At 41.8% G+C, this 21,949-nt stretch overlaps 1 protein-coding gene across 1 annotated transcript; it reads right to left on the bottom strand.

Annotated features, from left to right (window-relative positions):
* Positions 1 to 880: 880 nt before the first annotated feature.
* rbms1a (RNA binding motif, single stranded interacting protein 1a) lies at positions 881 to 18,196 on the bottom strand. Its single transcript, XM_070963515.1, has 14 exons — positions 17,493 to 18,196; positions 15,114 to 15,256; positions 13,425 to 13,483; positions 12,116 to 12,207; positions 10,594 to 10,751; positions 9,359 to 9,438; positions 9,143 to 9,243; positions 8,670 to 8,719; positions 8,479 to 8,569; positions 6,521 to 6,571; positions 5,550 to 5,651; positions 4,441 to 4,509; positions 4,134 to 4,208; positions 881 to 2,915 (listed from the first exon to the last, which is right to left on the bottom strand). Exons 1-13 carry the CDS (start codon positions 17,541 to 17,543, stop codon positions 4,140 to 4,142), a joined length of 1,116 nt encoding a protein of 371 aa, XP_070819616.1. The 5' UTR covers positions 17,544 to 18,196; the 3' UTR covers positions 881 to 2,915; positions 4,134 to 4,139.
* Between the last annotated feature and the right edge of the window lie 3,753 nt (positions 18,197 to 21,949).

Genomic DNA, 21,949 nt, shown 5'->3' with positions numbered 1-21,949 from the left:
CCCTGAGTTACATACATAAGATCAGACGAAATGCTTGAAAAAGCTTGAATATTAGTTCTGGTTACAAATATGCTGGTCAATTTTGGCTCAGGGCGCCCTCTGCTGCCAGATAATCAATACAGCTTATTAGAGTTTTCTTTTTGATATTTATTGTTTGGTCAGGGGGGCGGCACAGTGGCGCAAGCAGGTAGTGCATGTGTCTCATAGCAAGAAGGTTGCCGGTTCGATCCCCAGGCCTTTCTGTGTGAAGCTTGCATGTTCTTCCCGCGCATGCGTGGGTTCTCCCCGGTTACTCTGGCTTCCTCCCACAGACCAAAAACATGCTCATGAGGTTGAGTGGTGACTCTAAATTGCCCTATAGGTGTGAGTATGAGTGTGAATGGTTGTCTGTCAATTGGCTGGCGACCGGCTCAGGGTGTACCCCGCCTCTTGCCTGTCGAAGCTGGGATAGGCTCCAGCTCCCCCGCAATCCCGAAAGGGATAGGCGGTATAGAAAATGGATGGATGTTTGGTCAGGTGGTGTTGGGGCCAGATATACTTAATTTACTTTCAAAGGTGGAAGAGAGAATCTAAAAAAACAGTACATCATGGAAATTGCATTGTGGAAATTTTAGGGAGCAACACTCCTGTAGCTTGACCCAGACGAGGGTTTAAATTTAGGATACCTAGTCCTAAATCCACCCAGAACACAGTACAATACTAACTGCTGGAGTACACTTTTAAGTCTCTAAATCTCTAAATTTGCCTGTGATTACAGCCATGAAATTAATTAGCATAATCTGGAGATATTCTGTATTGCGATGAATTTATCCTATGACCACGTTTTGCCCGTGCAGCCAAAGCCTGATCTATATGTGCAGTTAAATTGAAGAGACAGGAGTCGTATCTGAGAAAGAGCCTTTTATTCAGCATTGTTTTTATTCCAATGTTTTCAAAGGGGAGAGCAAAGAGAGGATTGATTGAGAATCAGTTGAAGGTGACAGGGGAAGCAATGAGGATAACATGTACAAGATTTTTTTGTCCTTTTCTTTTTTACATTTTTTCCAGCAATAAATGTTCAGAATGGGAAAGCACGCTCAGTAAAAGCCTGGTCACTGCTTGTATTTTCCGATGGTGAGCATTTACTGCGACAGTACTATTGATCGGGGAGAAGCACCGCGACCGTACAGCTTTGACCTTTTTTCTTGTAGTAGTAGTGTAGAGTTCTTACATCAGAAATCATCAGTTTAAAGAAAAAAAAGCAAAGCAAGCTATAAAACTCACTTAGTTTTCACTTTTGGCCCTGAATGTATATAATTTACAAATCTTATTCTGAGCAAACCAACCTTTGAAACACAGTCAGTCATGTGGTTTCAACTTCCATCCAACTCTTATCAAATATTGCTGTTTTTAAAGTATTTCGTACATGATTGTTGCATTTATCTTGCATCAAGCAATATTTTTTTTTTACTTTTCCACTCATCCCAATTGTTTGGCATACACACCATTACACTGCTGTATAACCAAATGACCAAAATTTGGGCTTTACAGTAGCAGATAGTGACTTTTAGTCTTTTTTCAAAGGAAAAAGAGAAAAGGTAAGGGAAAGTCATCTAAGGTCTGTCTAGTATGGCAAAAGCAGAAAAATGCAGCGAGTAAATGCATGTAGCCTGCATTCATTTGTTTCAAACACATTGTAAACCAACTATTTTCAGGAGGGGCTTGTAGTTGTCCTACTTTGAATCTCTAAAATGGAGCCTCACAACTGAACGACACTCATCATGTTGAGAAAAGCAAACACCAGAACAGAAGCAATGACAAACAAAGATGAAGCAAAGCACAAGGTTTCTTTGCAGATCAGGAAGAGAAGCGCTGCATGTGGGAGACAAACGGCAGAAGTCCTAATATAGCCAGCTCCTGAGCGTGGCTGTTGCTCTGCTTCGTCCTCTCTGGTGAAAAGGGGGCTTTACCTGCAAACCCCGCAACGCCAGCAGACTCCAGCAGAACTATGAGGTAGATCACTGGTCAAACTGACCACAAGACAAAAAAGAACCCTCCTAAAAGATGTCCATTGGGTGTAAAACTTGTAAAAGGACGTCTCTCTTTTTCGCGTCTCATCATGAATTTAAAAAAAAAAAAAGAAAAGGAAAGAGGGAAATTAAGGAATTACCTTGCTCTGAGTTTGCCACTGTTCTTTTTTCTCAGTATTGCCGTGGGACTCTCATTGTCTTTATTGCAACCAGAAGACTAGATAGTGAAACACTCAATGGAAATCTCATGATTTCACACACACAATAGACCAGTCAGATAGAAATATGACACCTGATCAAGTTCGATGAAAAAATGTTGGAGAATGTTTGATGTGACGTAAGGAAGGCACCTTTTTCCAATAATAAATTCATTAACTTCCTAATGAAATGGTCACCTGTATCAGCTGTCAAGTGCAGTTGAACACTAATTGATTCTGTGAGCTATTCTGTGGCAACTTTGAAAACCAAAAGGAAGCTATTCTGGAACGTTAAACTTCAGTGCAAACAAGGTTTTGCAAGGTTTTTCATATATCACAAATAAAGGAACTATAAAATCATAGAGACCGGGGGGGGGGGGGGATCTCAATCTCATGCATTTTAATATCACACCATACTGGGGGGGAAGAGAGGGGGGGTCCTCTGGCATTTGTTTGAGAATCCTTGAAAAAAGAGAAAAAGAAAAGCATGTGGTTTCTTATCAAAATAAATCTGGATTTTTTTTTGTTTTTCTGTGATTAGCCAACTGCTTGAGTCCATTTACACTGTCCTCATTTTCCACCACAAACATCGGGGCTGTGCAAAAAAGTTCATGTGTCTGGTCCAATCAGAGAAGGCGGTGACTGTTATCACTGTGATGTCATCGGCAACCTCCCACCTGCCCTCTGGCTCACGGAGCAGTAATCTAGCCTAAAGTAAAGACACAGAGAGCAGAAGCATTGATATAAGAACTATTAACAACGCAGAAGAGCAACATTAGGTCATTATTATCTTTGACCTAAACAGTGTTGTAGTATTTCTAATAAATGAGGGTTATAGGTTCTTAATGACTGCTACACTGTTGATATTACGTTTATATTGTGCTTATTTAAAACCTCACTCCACTCAAGAGAGCTTTTTACTTAATGTTATACTTCCTTTGGATGTTTGATCTTCACTGTGCGGAATAATGAGTGCAGTTTAAGGCTTTTTTTTTTTTTTTTTTTTTTACATCCATCTACTGAAATGGGAGAAATTCTCTTTTCTCACCCGAAATCCGAGTTTAACAGTCTGATACTCACACAAGACAAGCAGGAGGAGATATTTCGACAACAGTGGGAAACAACAAGACCTCTATGTTGGAGAGGATTTAGCTGGAAGAATGTTATTTGTTGTTTCTGTACCGCTGCCCAAAAGAAGTCTCGTTCAAATCTGCTGGAGATCTTGTGATAACAGAGGCGCAAATCACTTTCATGTATTTTGAAGTTGACACTCTGTGGCTTCCAAAATCTTTATTTTTTTCTCTTTTATGTACCTGACTAAACTGAAGGAACTTGAGTGGAGGAAGAAGGATAAACATTGAGAGTATTATTGGTGGCTTGTATTGTGAGAAATGCCAAACTAAGAAGACAATAAATACGTCGTGTTGAAGAATGGACTGACCTGGAGAACAATATTTGTGTAATGGGGAGGATTACTTTCAATTTGAGAACCCAGAAGGACACATTTGTTGGACATGTCTCAACCTTCAGACCGGACTTTTTGTGAATCAGAAACACATTTGAGTGTAATCCTCTGTCTGTGTGTGAGTTTAATACGTGTATGTATGAGCAAGGTTTAGTTTGTTTTGACATGTCAAAGGGATTTTTAAGAAACGGCTCTTTGGTACCTTTTTGTAATAAGTTATGCATAACGGTTTTATGAATTATAACATTTCAGCCCAGAATTTCTTCATATTAATGTCTTAGAACTGATCCATAAAGCCTTAGTGACTGATTCCATAAACATTAACCAACTAGTTACTTGCAGCATATAACCTCTTGGCGAAAAGTGGCACCTTAACTTTTATGATGTGACAGTAAATCTGCTGAAATAAACAACTTGCTGGCATTCACCTCATACGGTTTACTGTGAGAAACCTGAGCGTACCTGTGATTACTTGCTGAGCTGGCTGTAAGGAGACGAGTTGTTGGAAGAATCCACTTGCTGCGGCGTGCCGTTTTCCTGAAAAGCAAAACAGCATCTCTTCATTTCCAACGCGATAATAACTATCTTCACAGTGTTTGCACTGAGATAATTGATAGCCTCAGAGGACGAACACTTCAGAAATGACTCAAGGCGGTATGAATGGGCTTGGGCTGTTGCAATATTCTAAAACAATCATTCTTTTGAGATATATCACGGTTAATTGGACACCAGGCAGAAAGTGAATGAGACAAAGATACAAGAAACTTACAGGTGCTGCCTGCAGGGGAGGATATTGAGGCATGTAAGCTCCCTGGACACCAGGGTTAGCTGAAATATACTGTAATATGGGAGAAAAAATCCAAATTAGACAATGGTATATCACATTTTATCAGACCTGAATAACTGGCTTTCTACACATGCATCTCATGCTACTTAACTTTACTCATATAGCACTGCAAACACAGCTGATCCAACATAAAGCAGAAAAGCATAAAACACAATTTTTATTTGATTTGGTTTGCACCATGCACATAGAGATAGCAAAATCTTAGAGAGGCTCCAGGAGATAAATATGAGCAGATCCGGTCAGGCCACAATTACAAGCCAATGAGAAAAAGCGTGTTTTAAGTTGACCCTCTCGCTGCAGCATTTAGTCCCAGACCTAGAGGATCTAAGGTCGGGGTACGGAGACATTACGACTGTACTGTACTATTTAACATGTCATCCACTGCACATTTAAATGCCACTTGGACTTATAAGACATGAGCTCTGAAAATATATAGACTTAAAAGGTTTTTGCTCTAAAAATAAAATCTAGGATTTCCATGATCATCCATTCAAAAGAACTCAAATTAAGGACATTTTACTAAAAACTGTAGTCCTTACAACCTAATGTAATGGGCAATAAAACACGACATTGACTTCATCTTCAGTTGTGCCTAAATCAGATCACAAACGAAGCATTTTCTACTCAGGGAGATGAATAAACTGCCTGTTTCTACAGCTAGTGGTAACATATCTGACTGTGAGCAAAGAGACCTTCGACCTCTAGTTTAACTCTGCTTCACATGAGGCTCCACACTGTCATTGTGTTTCAGACAATATGTTTGTTAAATAGGTTTATGTTACATATCAACATCTTTCCTTTTACATTAGGAATGGTTTGCACTAAGCAAAATAAAGATTTCACCTCTCTAATCCTGGGATCCATGCACAATGTCCACATTAAAGATCTTTCTAGTGAGTCTGTGTATAATATTTGTCCTGAAACTAACATTTCATCATGAGATTTCTGAGCATCTTCTATTTAATCACACTATACAGATCTAATTTGATCAATGCTGTGTGTGACGTCGCATATCCCAGAATTCAGCTCACCGCTCCAGTGTTTCCCAGTGACAGCTGACCCATCTGCTGAGTAATCATGGCTGAAGGGTGCAGTGACATGGAGGGATCCACAGAGGGAGACATCACAGCAGCCTGTAATGCAAGGCAGCTGCGTTATAATCACACATCACATGATTCTGCACTTTAAATCAACCCATTCTGATAAAACACCATATAAAATACCAAATATAGGCTGCAACTATATTTGCAGGGTGTGTTGCAAGGCAGTGTTGAGTATACAGCAAACACAGTCCTGTTTAAAGTATGTGGAACAGATTAGTTGGGGGGGAAAGGGTATTTTGTGGCTTTGAGGTTTTACAAACTATAAAATCTTAAAGCTGCAGCAATAGCTCCATGACACTATGCTACTCTGAGATAAACATGTGAGTTTTCTACGCTCCTGGGTTACGTTAAGGAATGAAAGTATGTAAAAGGTATGACGTTGCCAGCTCTGGGTCTGTTTTCAGATGGGGTGTATTCCTTTAAACATGACGCCTTCAGGGAATAGGCCATTTCCGACTAAAAAGTGGGGGAGGGGCAGATCAGCAGAGACACTTGTTCCACTGGAAACCATCTGTTGGAAGAGTCAAAGAGTCACAAGACTGTCTCTGCTTCAGGCATTTCCTGCTGGATCCAGAGAGAGGGAGGAGGGGGCGGCAGTGGCTGAATGTCTTTTTAGTTTGTTCCATTTCTCTTTCATACACACTCCAACACACACTTACAACACGTAAACACACAGTGGCTATTTCCCAGAACCCGTCTCAGCTCTGTGCTTCTCCTACATTTGGGGAAGTTTTGGACGTTGCTGGTTTGATTGTGTCAGCAGAAAAGGCCGATTAAAGTAACACTGCGTTACAGTGACCTCAGCGCTTTAGCAGTGCCACACACCCATTTCCTGTACACAGAATAGGAGTGAGTGTATGAATACAATTTTAAAAAAGCACAAGCTGTTGTTCCCTTACCGGGTGCTGCATGATATATGGCTGATGTGCCACCCAAGAATGACTCTGTACCTAATGTGGGGTCAGACAGGAAGGGAGAGGCAGAGCGAGAGACAGATGGAAGGAAAAGAGTTATTGGTGGGTCATGAATCAAACTTTAATGTTACACACTAACTTTACAATAGCAGTAAGCACTGTTTTGTTCCTAAACAGAAATACAAGGATGTTATCAGTCTGAATAACACATTTAGACTGCAACAGCATGCACTGCACCCATCCATTCATCCATTCATCCACTGTTCCTGCTCAGGCACCTTAGTCATCCATGAAAACCCCAAAATATTCAAAGCCTTCAGTTTTTTTACAGCCAATCTGGCTCCCCCTCTGTCAGCGTGGGACTTTGGAGCTTTTAAACTACCCCAGTGACCTCAGCCATTAGGATGGCCTCCAAACGCCATGAGTCTCACAGTTCTGCCTCCTGTCCTGAGAGCATGTCTGTCTGAATAGGTCAGCAATTTGTCGCCTCGCTTATAGCCTGGGTGAGATCCTGCCTCCCTCTCCTGAGTTCTCCAGAACGAAGGTGAAGCTGGCAGAAGGTTATCCTGGTGGCCTTTTACCAGCATGTCCCACACTCTGGTTTTTGCATATGCAATTAGGAGCTAAGTCCGCAACCCTTGCCCACCAGTCCTCCATTTTTAGCTCTGCAGCCTCTCTCAAAGCGGGTGTCCACTAGAGGGCTCTGGGGCTGCCCACCTTGGAACAAGCCTCAAGGCAAAAGCCAGGTATCAGGTGCAGTGCTCAATGGGAGAAAGGCAGGACACTGGCAGCAGAAATTGGACATTGGAGGCGGAGGAGCTGGAGCATAAAATTAAGAGATAGCAACTGGATATGGTTGGTCTCGCCTCTGGAATCAAACTCCTACATAAACATGATGGATGTGTGATCAAACTATCGCTTTCTCTCAGTGGATGAGACGGCTGCTTGGATGTGACTGTTAGATACATTCTGGCTGTTGTGTGTGTGTGTGTGTGTGTGTGTGTGTGTGTGTGTGTGTGTGTGTGTGTGTGTGTGTGTGTTTAAATTGTGAGTGAATTGGGTCCTTGAGAAAAGCTTCACCTATTCCATAATCTTACTTCAGTGGTCAGACTGGCAATAAATAAGACACCTGGAGAAGAGTACCTGAGACGACCCGCCTCCCCCTAACTGCCTGACAAGGTCATCCTTTGTTAGATGCCAATAGTCAATATGGATTGGTACGAAGAAAGTCCTTGTTCAAACACAAGAAAGCTCACACACTAAGCGTTCATAGTGCCAGAGCTGTTAAGATGGCAGGTCGATAATCGACTTTGCAGTTGTTTCATGAAATGTCAGCTCTCCACATGATGGGAGCGTGTACCAGAGCGTGTTGGGAACATCTGGCAGAGAGTTAGATTCAAAACCTCTGTTGTGTGTTGCAACGCTGCTCCATGAGACCCCTCCAATTCATGCATCATATGCAAATTAGTTTCAAGCGACAGATCTTGTCAGTGGTGGGAAGTGTTTCTGGTGCCTGAAAGTAATGAATCAAAACTTCAAAACGAGTCAAATATTACGAAACAGTGAGCAAGAACCCGATTCATAGAAAGCATGACTCAGAGAAGATGACTGTACCTGCTGAAAAGAGTTGGTTTTTTCCACTACTTCCCTCCTATGAAACATTAAGCTTTGTCATATTGCATGATTTCTGCTTGACAAAGCCTTTCAAACACTTAAAAAAAAATCAGATGATCATTCAATGCCACATGGAGCTGCCAAAGTGAGAGGTGGCCCATGCAGGACCACTTTAGCACCTATTCCTACATCTACAGCACCTGTACAACCCACACACAAGCAAAAATACACCTTAACCCACATATATGCACCATAACTTCAAATATAACACAGAGGGAAAGAGAGAGATGATTTAAATTCAGCCCTAGCTGTTGGACATGTTTATGTACCTGGTAAGCTGAGACTGGAGACATGTATGGAGACATCGCAGGCTGCACAGTCATTATCCTGTTGGTCACTGGGTACGGAGAAGGATAGTACCTAGGAAACAAGGCCATATTTCAAAATAAAGCTCAAGAATTATGACTCTCTTCAAAAGTCAAACGGTGTCATGACCTGCCATTACCTGAGTGTAACTTACCCATTCTGTAGAGCAGCTGAGGAGGGGTCATAGGTAAGAGTCATTGCACCCTAAGGTAAATAAATAGGCAACAAAGGAATTACATATTTGTACCTTACTGCTGTATCATCAAAACTGAACCCATTATGAAGCAACAATCAGTGTGCCTGGAGATTATCACTTTATCAATTATAGTGGGTTAATATGGGGATAATGTTAGCATTTGAAATACTGCTAATGGGGATCCGAATAAAGAATGTCTTTGCAAGAGAATCAAAATTCTGTTGCAGACTATGAAGGTGTGAAGATTTTATTGTTCATTTGCAAGTTGTTCTTTAACTACATGTTAAAAATATATACATGCTGGCTCTGGTTGTAAGGGTGTAGTTGCATGCATGGTGCCATGACTTCATTCATTCATTGTCATCACATTAACACGCAGTGAAGAGGTGCAAAAGGTTACAAAACCTGTAAGATGACAGGCGGATACATACTAGTCTGAGATCTCCCGTCTGTCCATTGGGAACAAATCCACTATGAGCATGTTTCTTCCTTTGACTGTCTGCAAACTTACACAGCAACGGCTGAGAGGGAGCTAGGGGCAAAGCACAAAGAAACAGCATGTTAGCAGCCACTCAGCAATCAATCATCACCGCCTCCACAGTTTTTATTGAAAGGAAAGTCTACAGAGAGGAGAAATTCTTTCCTACCCAGAGCTCCGGACGCTATCTTGATAAACTTCCCATTGAAGTGGGAGATGACGGCATTACACTGCTCTGTTGTGTCCATCCTGACGGAGAGAGAAGATAAAACAACAATGACTCATCATTAAAATCACATGCAGACGATCTGCAGTCAAATTTTCTTTCGCACAGGGCGGTAGTGTCAGGCGTGACACAAAATGGTTATCACTTGGCTCGATTCATACAAACGTTCGATCGCTGTGGCTCATGGGTGGATCGAAGAGGGAAGTCCACACAAATGTCAACACAAACACGGCCTCCATGTTTCTTGCACGTTCAGATCAGATTTACACTGTTTGCTATTACAAACGTACTGAAAGCAGAATGTGTCTGCGATATATCACTCATGATCATCTCTTTAGCAAAGAGATTTCGATCGTGACAGCGGCAATGTTCTGGCTTGTTGAAGTAATGACGTTATACTGTTGCACGCAGCAACAACAAGCATGGCTGGAAGCGAAAGCAACGTCGCTACTGGCTGCACGACGAAGGGGTCAGTTCGAAAAAGTGGAGCGACTTATGTGGAAGTGGTTTTGTTACAAAAGATCAGATGTACAACAAACCAAGGTAAAATGCAAGACGTGCAAGAAGGCTGAAGCAACAAGAGGGGGCAAGACAACAAACTTATTTCACCACCTCAAGCAGCGAATGAGGAGAGCCAAAAATTCTCCAAGAGGAGCTCAGACGCTATTGTGAGTTTTAAAAACTGCAATGGCTCAGCATAGCATCGCCCAGTCTTTGGCAAGCTGTACTCCGCATTCTGTCACGTCGTCAAGGATATGATTAGTGTAGAAATACCCCCGAAATATCCTGATTTTTTAGGGCCATTTTCCCTAATCCCTAGACAGCAGTGTAAATACAGATGTCCTGTCCAGACAACAGGGCAGGACTGACTCCAGTTAGTAAGTTTCACTGTTGAGCTCAAAGACGGATGTTTGAACGTGGTCTATGTTGCTTTAAATTGCAATAAAATTCAACCTCTGGTCATTTATTGTGTAATATAATGCCAAAAACATACTAGAATAAGACAATTTGTTGCAAATGTTCATAATATCTTATTTTCAATAAAATGTTGAAATTATTTGACTGGTAGTTCTAGTGTCAGCACATTATTCATCATCATAGGTTTCAAAGCTGTAGGTGTTCTTCTACAACTACTTTTTAAAGGCAATTCAGCCGAGAAGAAATCCTCTGTGACTGACCTGGCGAAGCCCACGCCTCGGCTGTTGCCGCTGTAGTCCCGGAGGATCCGTGTGGAGACGACCTGGCCGAAGGGCTGCAGCATATTCTCCAGCTCTTTCTCGTCCACAGAGAGAGGCAAGTTGGAAATGTACAGATTCGTGGGGTCCTGCTCCTGTTGCTGCTCGCATAGAAAGATGGAAAATAAGAAGTATAGTGAATGTGTTTTGTTGTGTACTTTGCATGTGACATCTGACCTGAGATAGCCACATGCTAAGATGCATATGACTAGTGTCTCATGAATAAGGCAAATGTTATTGAGCTGCACATTCCCAAATTGGGATCAATAAAGAAGCAGTCTAAGTCATAAAGGCAGTGCTGACAATATAGACTATATTTCTTTTCTCTGCTATGAAACTCTTCTGTTTGGATCAGGATTTGAGACTAAACTAAAGTATGTTTATGGGTCAGAAGAAGACATTCGGTTAAACAAACATTCATAAGCTCACACACGTTAGGTTTTCATCACTTGTGGGGACATTACATAGACTTAGGTTCATTTCCTGGAGACTTACCCTAACCATAAACACTACTTGTCTAACCCTAACCTTACACTAACCTTATCCTAAAATCCAATGATTTACATTGTGGGGACCTGCATTTTGTCTCCCCAAGTACAGCAAGTCCCCACAATGTGACCGTGCAAACAGATTTATGTCCCCACAATGTGAGTTATACATAGGCACACACACACACAGACGCGCACACACAGAAACACACTTCATCTGTACTGTGCAGCAGCTCAGCACAGTCTTCCATAGAGACAGCAGGAGAGCAGCGTAGCCTAGCTACCACAACACACAAACCATGTTCTGTGTTTGCTCCAAACAGAGCAGCTACATGCAGGTCTCCGGAGAGCAACCCCTTCATCAATGAACTCTCACCCATGCATTTAAGCACAGCACAGCAACACACGCTGGGCCAGGAGAGCGAAGCGACTGAAAGAAACGCAATGATCCCGGCACTTTCTGCTGCCCACTACGAGTCAAATCACAGATGTGATGCAGAAACACCCTGTTTGTCATCTAAAAATATTTTGGAAACATGAAAAACTGATGTGCTTTACTTTAAATTAGTCACAGAGGATCAAGGATGGCTCACAGCAGCAGTACTGTTGCTATAGTGCGTCGGTGCAGATATGCCTACATCAGTATGCATGACTGATAATCAGTGACATAGTAATAATACTGGTAAAAATCTGTACAATCTGCCCAATATAACCTCGCTGGGATGGTGTGTTAGTGTGTGGGCTGGTGGTCCTGCGCGTAACATGTCACACTCACTGACAGGTTATTTGGCAGAGAGAGACGTGACATCTGGTTTCTACAGTCAAAGTAAATGGGGTCACGGGAAGAACAGCTTGTCAGCTGAGGTCACGTGACCAGTCTAATGTCATTCTCCAACACACACTGCACACAAACCCACAGAGATGTTCACAAGCAAGACAAATATGCACACACACACACATGCCCGCACCAATCTCACCTTGGCCATCTGGGCCTGTATGCCGCTGGTTTTCAGAGCATGTACTGCCTTTAAAGCAGCCGCTGGGCTGTCAAAGTCCACAAAGCCGTAACCTGTAGTCAGTAAAACAGTATTTACATGAACAGTCATTAATGATAAGGACATCTACCTACTGGACATTATGTGCTATCACTATTACTGAGGCGTGGGTTGTATATTATTCATTGATTATTACTGTAAACAAATCAAGATGCAAAACAGTTTTTAAAAATCGGATTTCTCTGCAATATTTTAGAAATAGTTGAACATTTTGGGAAATCTGCTAATCTAATCTCTTCCCAAGAGTGAGATCAGAAGATTGATGTTCACTCTGAAGTTGGAGCCAGAACTTTGTTATCTTATGTTAGCATAAAGAGTGGAGGCCAACAGCTAGGCTGGCTCTGCTCATAGCTGAAAAAGTCTGCGTACCAGTGCCTCTAAAGCTCAGTAACATGTTATATCCTGTTTAATTAGTACAAAACCAAAGCTGCAGTTTGGGGGGGGGGGGGGGGGGGGGGCTATTTCTTAGCTAGGTGCAGTGATTTCTTGGGGTCTTGAACTCTTCAACTATTCCTTGAAGGACCACACTAACATCTTTTGATCTTTTTATTTATGACAAAATACACAGACTTCGAGTGTGCCGTTTCCCATTTTCCAAAGCACAACATGGTGTTTGTGATTTTGTTTTCCCATCATTCACTGGTTTCCATTCATTTCCACGTGTTTGCAAACACTGTAAACCTGCTTGCGTCAGGTAATCCATCATAATCTGCTTTTGTTTTTGTCAACTTTATGTTATCATTGCATTGTGATGCAGTGCGGACTTTGCAAACCAATCCGCACGTTCAGCTGCGATGTCATACAACAACACGACAAGCCTGACAAAAATGAAGGCAGGCACATTCACTGCTCATGTTCACCGTGATGGATGGCCCAACCTGAGCAAATATCAAGTCAGCGCGAACTGATTTTCATATACTTTGGAAATAGATGAAAACCAGGAGTTGCTTGGAAGGCATGGAAATTCATTCAAAAACCTAAGACAACATGGTATGTTTTCATATCTTACAAGCATGCAGTCATACAGTATAAGTGCCCCTAAAATGTACAGAATTCTAGTTATTTTGATGCTCCAACTAAACAGTTTATCTGGTGAGTCTCCAAACTTAAACACGCAGTGGAGATATGTTCCAACAACAGAAGTGGATTTAAATTGTACTGTTAAATATCTGCTTCATCTCCTCATGCAGCCCTGATAGGTGATGACTGCTAAGTTAATAACCATACTGACCTTTACATTTGTTGGTTGTCTTGTCCAGGATTGCCTTTGCTGACTGAATCTTGCCATACCTGGTGCACACATCAACATGTAGATTACTGTCAAAACTCTCAACAAACAAGGCTTTTGATAGTATTTTAGCAAAAAATGATTTTATTTGGCTTGTACTCGTATTTCCAATTTGTTCATGGAGATGAAAATAAAATACAACACAAGCAGAAAAGAATAATCCATGAAAACAATAAAAACTGGTCCATACTGGAGGTGACGGGCGAGGCACGTAACGTACACCAGTGCTATCTCCTACATGTTTCCAAACACGACTAATCCAATGTCAACATTTCAGGCATTGCTTACGTCTGACTTTACACTCAAGTTGAACTGTGGCACAAGCTTCAATCTGAGCACACACGCACACACTCCATACAGACTGAATGCTGAGCTTACATCACCATTCAGACCTTGTTGCTATGAAAAGCGCTTTCATTTCTGCTTTGTGCAGGCAAACACCATTGGGAACGTGAACAAAACACAAGCAAACAGGACACAAACAGCTGCTGCTGCTGCTGCTGGTTACATGGGTGAATGCCTTTCTCCATATGTTTGTGATTCAGAAGGAAAAAGAGGAGACAAAACTCCACTAATTATGGCATCTACCACACTAACCACCGCTCGGACAGAAGCCTATAGCATGAAGTACTGAACATGCTCGCTGGGATGCCTTACATGACTCCGCTTTTTCTTTTTAGAAAACAATCATTGTTACAGTCCGTTTCACATAGCCTACCACAGCTGAGCTACGACTTTTGCACGTGAGTGACTGTTTGTTGAGATATGATGGCTGGAGCGCTTCATGCGTCAGTATAGACTGGTTAAACCAGTCTGTGTGGTTTTCTTTTTTGCACTAAAACTGCAGCCAATCAGCATTTCTTTGTGTGATTTCAATTCAGCTTTCTCATCTATAACCATTTAAATGCCAAATACTTTCTTTTATTGAGGAAGCTGTCCCAAAAGTCTCTTCTCATCAAAGAGGAAACCCATCAGAACTAAATTCAAAGCTTCTGTAAATTACTAAAACCCTGCTGAAGTAATAGTTTTAACATTATAAGCTCACAAAAAATAACTCCACCTTTTGGGAAATAAGCTACTCGCTAAGCGTTTAGATGAGAAGACTGATTGCACTTTCATGTTTGTGTGGTAAATATGAAGCTATCGCCTGCAGCTGGTTGGCTTAGCTTAGCACAAAGACTGGAAGGAGGAAGAAACAACAACAGTCTATGCCTAACCAGCCAGTAATTAGCATTAGAAAAACCGACGTGTAAAAATGACATAGCTGTCATTTTTGCTGTTAGCTGTCCCTGTTTCCAGTCTTTGTGCTAAGCTAAGCTAACCCTCTCCTGGCTGTGGCTTCATATGTACATGAGAGTGGCTCAATCTTCTCATCTAACTCTTGTCAATAAACAAAAAAGCTATATTAGCTATAAATATTCCTTTACATTCAGCATTTTGTACAGCATGTGCTTGTGGTCTGGGAGAGACCAGAATCAGACTGGAATGGCACTGGTATGTGATACCTTAAGCCCACTATTGGCCCCTTTTTCAGCACAAAAGCATATCAGGGACAAAAAAACTGGTGTGCACACACATATGCATGCTTGTTATGTCCATGCTGTATATGTGTGTGTGTGTGTGTGTACTCACTGGTGACAGAGTTTGACCAGGTCCAGGTCTGTAGTCGCAGGAGGCAGGCCGCGGATGTACAGGTTGGTTTTGCTGAGCTGCTCCAGGCCTGTGCTGCTGCTGTTGCTGCTGCTGCTGGGACTGGACGGAGTCATGGGGTAGGACTGCACACAGGAAACCCACTGTTAGGAAGTTTATGGGAGCTCGATAATCTAATTTAAATCCAGGTCAACAGAGATCACAAGAACTTCTCATCTGTGTGAAACAAAAACGTAGGGAACACACGGAGGACACGACCGGACTTTATTGTTTCAAGCACGCGCTGCTTTTGAAGTCAGTATTCTTCTTAAGATGATGATCGGCAATGAGCCACACAGCAGACAACACAGCTTAGGTTCTTCTACTCTGTCACACACCTGAGACAACATCAGGAGTCCAGTGGTAGAAGCACATTTACTGAAGTGCAAGTTTGAGGTACTTCACTTTGTATTTTAGTTGAGTATTTGCATTTTATGCTACTTTGTACTTCTACTCTACTACATTTCAGAGGGAAATACTGTTTGTTTTACTCCATTACATTTATAGGACACTCATGGTAACTTTACAGATTAAGATTTTACATGAAAAACATGTGATGAGCTTATAAAATATGATGCAGTGCTTTACTAATAAACTCCCCAGAAGTGTACATAGCATCTCATATAAGCTACACAGTGACAAATTACAGCATTAAGTACTTACATCCAATAATATAACATACAATCAATAATATGACAATCTGAGTGTTCCTTCATTTTGAATACTTTTGATACTTTTGTTGATAATACAAACATTTCAATTGTGGGTATTTTTATACTATATAGTATTTCTTACTCTTCTTTACTTAAGGAAAGGATCTGAATACTTCATCCACCACTGTCAGGGTCTCTGTGGCAGGCGTCTGACCTCTGAGCTCCAGGCTGCAGTAAAGATTCTGTCCACCAGTGTACCCCAGACTGTACACTGTGTGTGGGCCTTCATGTATAACCAAATGATTAAATCTCTGTTCAGGTCTTACATCCTGCTGTAGTGTTTATCAGAAACCTACAGTTCCCTTCATGCTTGTGAGCAAAACCACGCAGCGCTGCCCTGCAAAGCATTTCCTTCCTCTTACTCATTCATTAAAATAGCTCCCGGCCACCCCAAACCCTCTCCAGATCAGATCAAAGACAAAGCATGGCAGAATCACACCATCTGTCCGTTACCAAAGGACAATCCACCCCAAGAGCCAAAGCCGGGGATACAACTACAGCCATGCCAGCAATATTCGCTGAGATACTCTCCCTCTGTCATGTGATGGTTAAATGTTCACAGCAGCTACACACAGAGGAGGAATTGATCGCGCTGGCGGTTAAGCCTGTAATGTCTTCAAGTAGAGGCCTCAAATTTTTGTTGGTGTGCAATTACTGCGCTAACTTTGTTAGAGACCATCAAGGGTTCACATCAGGCCTCCGAGACTGTACGCCTACTCCATTAGAGGGCAGCCACGGTGGTACATTTCACAGAGGCATCATCATCACACCTTATAGCAGACTAAACCTGTGTTACACCCACACTGAAAGCTCACTCACTGCCTCCCTGAGGGGATTCATATGTGGCTGGTTTCAGATCCCTGCCCTCGGACTGATAGACGGTGCCTTCTGATGAATAAATATTACAGTTTCATATCTGAAAGGAGGATATTTGGGGTCTTACAGGCGGCAGGGCTCCGAACTGAACCCACACTGCTCACATTCCCATCAGGTTATAATAACAGCTGCCTCTCACCTCTGCGCCTGCCTTCTATTCCCATCTTCCATCTAAATCAAAAGGTGTGATGGGAACGCAAAGGGGCACGGCCTTCAATTACCTTTTTGTTCACCTGAGAGGTCAAAATGAAGGATGCAGGCAGCACAGTTCACTCCAGCACAATGACATACATTGCATTACTCTCTGTCTCTCCCTCTGGAATCACCCAGAATGCATTAATCTGGAAAATGGACCACAATAACTGCCATGCATATTGACCAGAGTGACTGGGCAAACAAGGTTATATGGACATAATAATTAAAGTCTCGGTAGTGGAGCTATAGATCGGGTCAGCAGCTGGTTTTATCTCTCCATGGAGCCTATCAGAGGATCAGCTTCCCGTTTGACAAGAGAGCAGTGCATCTATTTTTATTCTATTTCTTTTTATTCTATTAAAAGGATAAGATATAAACGCATGAATTCAACATAAAAGCCAGAAAGAGCTTTCCAGTGTCATATGAGGCTGCTATTGCCCAGCCTGTTTATTAAAATGCTGCCTCAAGTGTGAGCAGGAAAAAAAAAGTAGGCAGAAATAATAATAATAATAAAAACACAACGAGTGTGTTGGCTTACCTGCTTGCGATTGGCTGTCTTCAGCGGGTTGCCTGTGTTTGCAAAGATCATCCTGGAGGTTACAGATGTATTTTATTTCCCACGAAAAAATAAAATAAAATAATTCGCAACGATGAGCCACTAGAGACGGAATCCAAGCGGTGTGGAGCCTATAAAAAAGCCAGTCGGGTTAAAACATCCGCATACTGAACGGGCTTATTAACAGCAATAAAGCCTCGGTCCTGCATAGGTATACTGACACATCTACACCGTCAGATGCACACCAGGCGATGGACCAACCCTCCGGTCCGGTTCATTGATCTACGACGTCCTGCTGCAGCCCGCTCGGCAGTCCCACCTACTACAGACCAAACCATCTCCGCCTCTGCAGGGTGTTCGCCATCAAATAAACTGCGTGGCCGCCTCAGAAAAACTCGCACCGGCCGCTTGTTTTTGGTGACAAGGGCGCGTCGACGCGTCCGGCGAGCGGGGCGCAATTTCTAATGGGACGCGGAGCGCTTTTGGGTCTGATTTGTCGGCGCACGATCGTTTGGGCCGAACGCTCGTCGCCTTTCATGTTGTTGTCGTCCGCACATACCAAGCATTCTTCACCCCCACCTCCACCAACCACACACACACACACACACACACACACACACACCCTCTTCCTCTTCCTACCCTTCCCCCCATCCAGCACACTACATGTCAGAGAATCAGGATGCAATGAAATACAAGCAGGGAGCTGGCCTGAGCTGGAGGTCACAGTCTCCCTGTAAGCCCAGCTATGGGAGAGAGTGGATTCAGAGGCAGGAACAGAGAGCGAGCATGTGGATAAAACATCAATTTAAACATTTACTCCTATCTTTAATGTGCTGTTTTCTGAAATGTGGCTGGTGTCCTAGAGGCTCCATACAGCAGGCTTCTGTATGTGGATCATGTGACATAAAGGTTTAACGCTGGAGCAGAAACAAAGTATTGACTTATAAATCCAGAGAAACATTAATCTTTTTCCCTTTTGAGTGCATTCACAGGATTGATTTGCTTACATGCATTCTGCAAAAGGCTACACTAAGCGTTTTTCATGTATGGCGCACAAATAAGTCACATCACTGAGAGATGGAAAAAAAAGAGGAACTATAGCTTTTTAACTTCTGCTCAAAGGCTTCCAGTATATTTTACAAGTGATTTTAAGGTGTGGTGGTTCGATGTTGACGCTTTCAAATGAAGTGGCCTTTTCCTACGCGTCTGATCCCCAGCATTTGACCTCTAAGACCCTTTAGGTTCATCAGGCACGGGCTTAAATAAAGCTTTCAGTTGTTGCACCCAGATTGAGGAACAGCCTCCCTCATTACACCAGGGTCACCCCCCCCACACAATCAATCAAGAGGCATTTCAAACCAGCTCTATTCTTTATCTGCCCGTGTGTATATGTCCATGTTTTTAGGTCTTTTGCTTGGTACTTCTTTTAATATATTGACCTGTAGCAATCTGGGGTCATGTCATCTACATTTTTGGGGCGATTTTATGTTTTATTTTTTTTTTTTTACTTTTTGGGCAACCAGGAGCGAGTTTACATTCAAAAAATGAAATCTGAATGGTGAAGAATGGTGACTATTTTTTTTACAGACTGACTGCACTGAGATTTGACTTACATCTACTACCACCACCACCACCAGCACCACCACTACTACTACTACTACTACTACTACTACTACTACTGCTGCTGCTGCTGCTACTAATATTAATAATTAAGGTTACGGTGCCTAGATGATAATATAACAATTTCTGACCCTTTTCTCAAACTGTGCATTTGTGTCACCCTCATGGCTTTTCCTGAATAAAACATAAATAAAAGTAAAAGATGTTTTTTTTATTTAAATCAGGAAATATTATTGAACAGTTAAGTACACAAAAAAAAAAACATTACGAAAATATAAAAAAGATATGCAAAATGTGTATTTGAGGGACTGATGATCTCATCATTTCTAAAAATACTAGCCATGGCCTATTTTCTTGGCATGATAAATTATTATACAGCACCACAATAATATCAGCCAAAACACTGACAATGCATTATCATGCAATGAATTAACATTCAAACCTTACTGAGATACTCTACAAGCAGCCTGTGCGGCCAAATATTTATTTTGCATTCTTGTGGATGTTGCAGCATTTCCAAATATTCTAAATATGGCACCTGAATTTTGTGGGAAATGTGTATAAAATGCTGCACCGATTGATGTGATCCAGTGTGGAATAAGATGATTTTTGATTTGTTACTCTAAGGTTGCATTTGCTAAAATGCAGTGTGGTGTGATATAATCCTTTGGTTTTAATTTAAAGTGGACAGTACGGCGATGACAGGAAAGGCAACAGAGGAACCCAGCATGAATCAAACCACAGACTTTGCATCTCTGTATTCAATGTGCATCTTAACCACTGTACACAAGCTTTATGTTTATTCAGACAGCGAAAGTGGACAGATTAGTGGAGATGCAGCAGAGAAACGTAAATCTTCAGCTACGCAGGCACATATGTGGCCTCAGAGGTGTTGGACTTAAGTATAAAGGCACACATTTTAACTAATTATGCTTATTTTGTATTCACATATGGACACACTCAGGGCACAAAGCAGTGCTTGCCACTAGTAGACATCCTGCTGAGGGTCCTGCTTGAGATTTATAAAGTGAAGCTAAATCCAAATCCCATCAGGGTGCAGGGAAGCTCTTAAAGCATCAAATTTCTTTCCTTTATTTCCTCTGCTGGTAGGATTAAGGTTTCATGCTGGTGTTGTGTTTCAAGCTTCTTCGGATGGCCCTTGAACATTCCAATCATTCTTATCTGAATAATCACCTTCAGCAGTCTTTGCATCAATGATTTCCTGTTCTCGTAATTGCCCAGTGTGATGGTTATTGATTAATATTCCTGTTGGATCAAATGTGATGTAAACTGCCCTTCTGCTGACAGGTGAGATTTCATTTGAGTATTGTAGATAAACCGTATTTCACAGATTAAAGCTGTGTATATTGCATCTATTTCCATTGGGGTTCTTAACCTGCTCTCTTTCAAATGTATCAGATATCCAATAGGTCAATTGATCTGTAGCATTCATCTCATTTATCCATCTATCCATTGTTTGTCTGGGTAATTTATCAGAAAGCGTCAGAAATGACTTCTCTCTGTTAGGAGCCACAAAGGAACAGTTTTCAAATCGAACAACTGGAAGCTGTCCACCAATCACAGGCACAGCTGAATTCAATGAGACAACCCAGTCAGCAATAATGGTTCAAAGAACAATAAACTCGGTCCACTTGGAAGGAAAGATAATGACAGTTTGTTTCCTGTATTGTCTTGACTCTGATCGGGTCAGTGTTTACATCAGATGTTTTAATGGTGCATGTATACCTGCTGAAATGTCATCGCAGGAGACTGCATTCAAACTATATCAGCAATAACGAGATAAACACCGAAGCCACTGGATTTAGAGGCAACATTAATAATATATACCTTACATACTCTCAATGCCAGGAGAAAGTAGCCCATCCTAAGGATGCACATCCTGGTTAAGCGTACTGAATGATGTCGAGGTAACAAGATGTCCTGTGGGTGTGGAGAGGGAGGGACTGAGGAATGTGGATGATTATCTGCCCCTTCCTCATCCACTGAGGAATTAGGGAATTTGAAGTTCCCATTGACGACATCAGCATGCCGGCTGACCTGTATGGCTGGGCAGCGTGGCCAGAAACATTGCCAGGTGAGATCAACAAGTTATTCGGCTGGATTGGCAACTGGCAGGAATGCAGGACAGCAAAGAGAGACTTTTTCACAAGCCCAGTGATGGTGTGGTTTGGCTCAGAGTTTGCGGCTCCCCTGGGAATAATGAAATGCTGAAATATGAGAAACCACCCAAACATCACAGCTGCTTCCACTCTTTTTATTTAGTACTGTAAGCACTCAAAGGCACGGTCAGGATGCACCTTTAAATTCTGTTCAATTAGAAAATGTGGAGCTAATTACCTTAAGATATGGACTTAAATATTATAGTTACAAGTAATATTAGTTTCCCCACCAATCTCCTTAAAAATATATTGGTGCCATCCATTTGAAATTGGAAGCTTTTATCCAGTTTTACTTATAAAGCATACTGCAGTCATGGAAAAACATTTCAATTAATTAAACATTCTTATAAAACATCATCCATTCAAAATAATACTACTGTCAAAATTGATGTCCTATTTGCACAGAACATAGAGTGAGTAATATAATAATTCATTTAGTAGCTTGTTAATCATTATTTTTATACATTTCAAATAGAATTATGAAATTGGGGAAGCATTTGGTTTTATTTTACTGTGGAAAACAGTAAAAGTAAGCTAGTAGCGGCAGCATTATGAAATGTAATGACTGTGGCGCCCCCTTGTGTCACAGTTTTACAGTTACCAGTCGGGCTACAACAAAAGACGTCATCAGTGCGACGG

Source organism: Chaetodon trifascialis, chromosome 1, assembly GCF_039877785.1.
Source record: "Chaetodon trifascialis isolate fChaTrf1 chromosome 1, fChaTrf1.hap1, whole genome shotgun sequence".
Taxonomy (NCBI): Eukaryota; Metazoa; Chordata; class Actinopteri; order Chaetodontiformes; family Chaetodontidae; genus Chaetodon; species Chaetodon trifascialis.
The sequence above is the reverse complement of the archived record's forward strand: the minus strand, read 5'-3'. Positions and strand labels throughout refer to the sequence as shown.

Bases quoted from the DNA above. Each gene is read 5' to 3' on its own strand.
- rbms1a (XM_070963515.1), bottom strand. From the start codon at position 17,543: ATGATCTTTGCAAACACAGGCAACCCGCTGAAGACAGCCAATCGCAAG. The intron at 12,208-13,424 runs GTCAGTATGGTT...TACTGACTACAG, and splicing joins GACAACCAACAAATGTAAAG to GTTACGGCTTTGTGGACTTT. The intron at 10,752-12,115 runs GTGAGATTGGTG...CTATGCGAGCAG, and splicing joins TACAGGCCCAGATGGCCAAG to CAACAGGAGCAGGACCCCAC.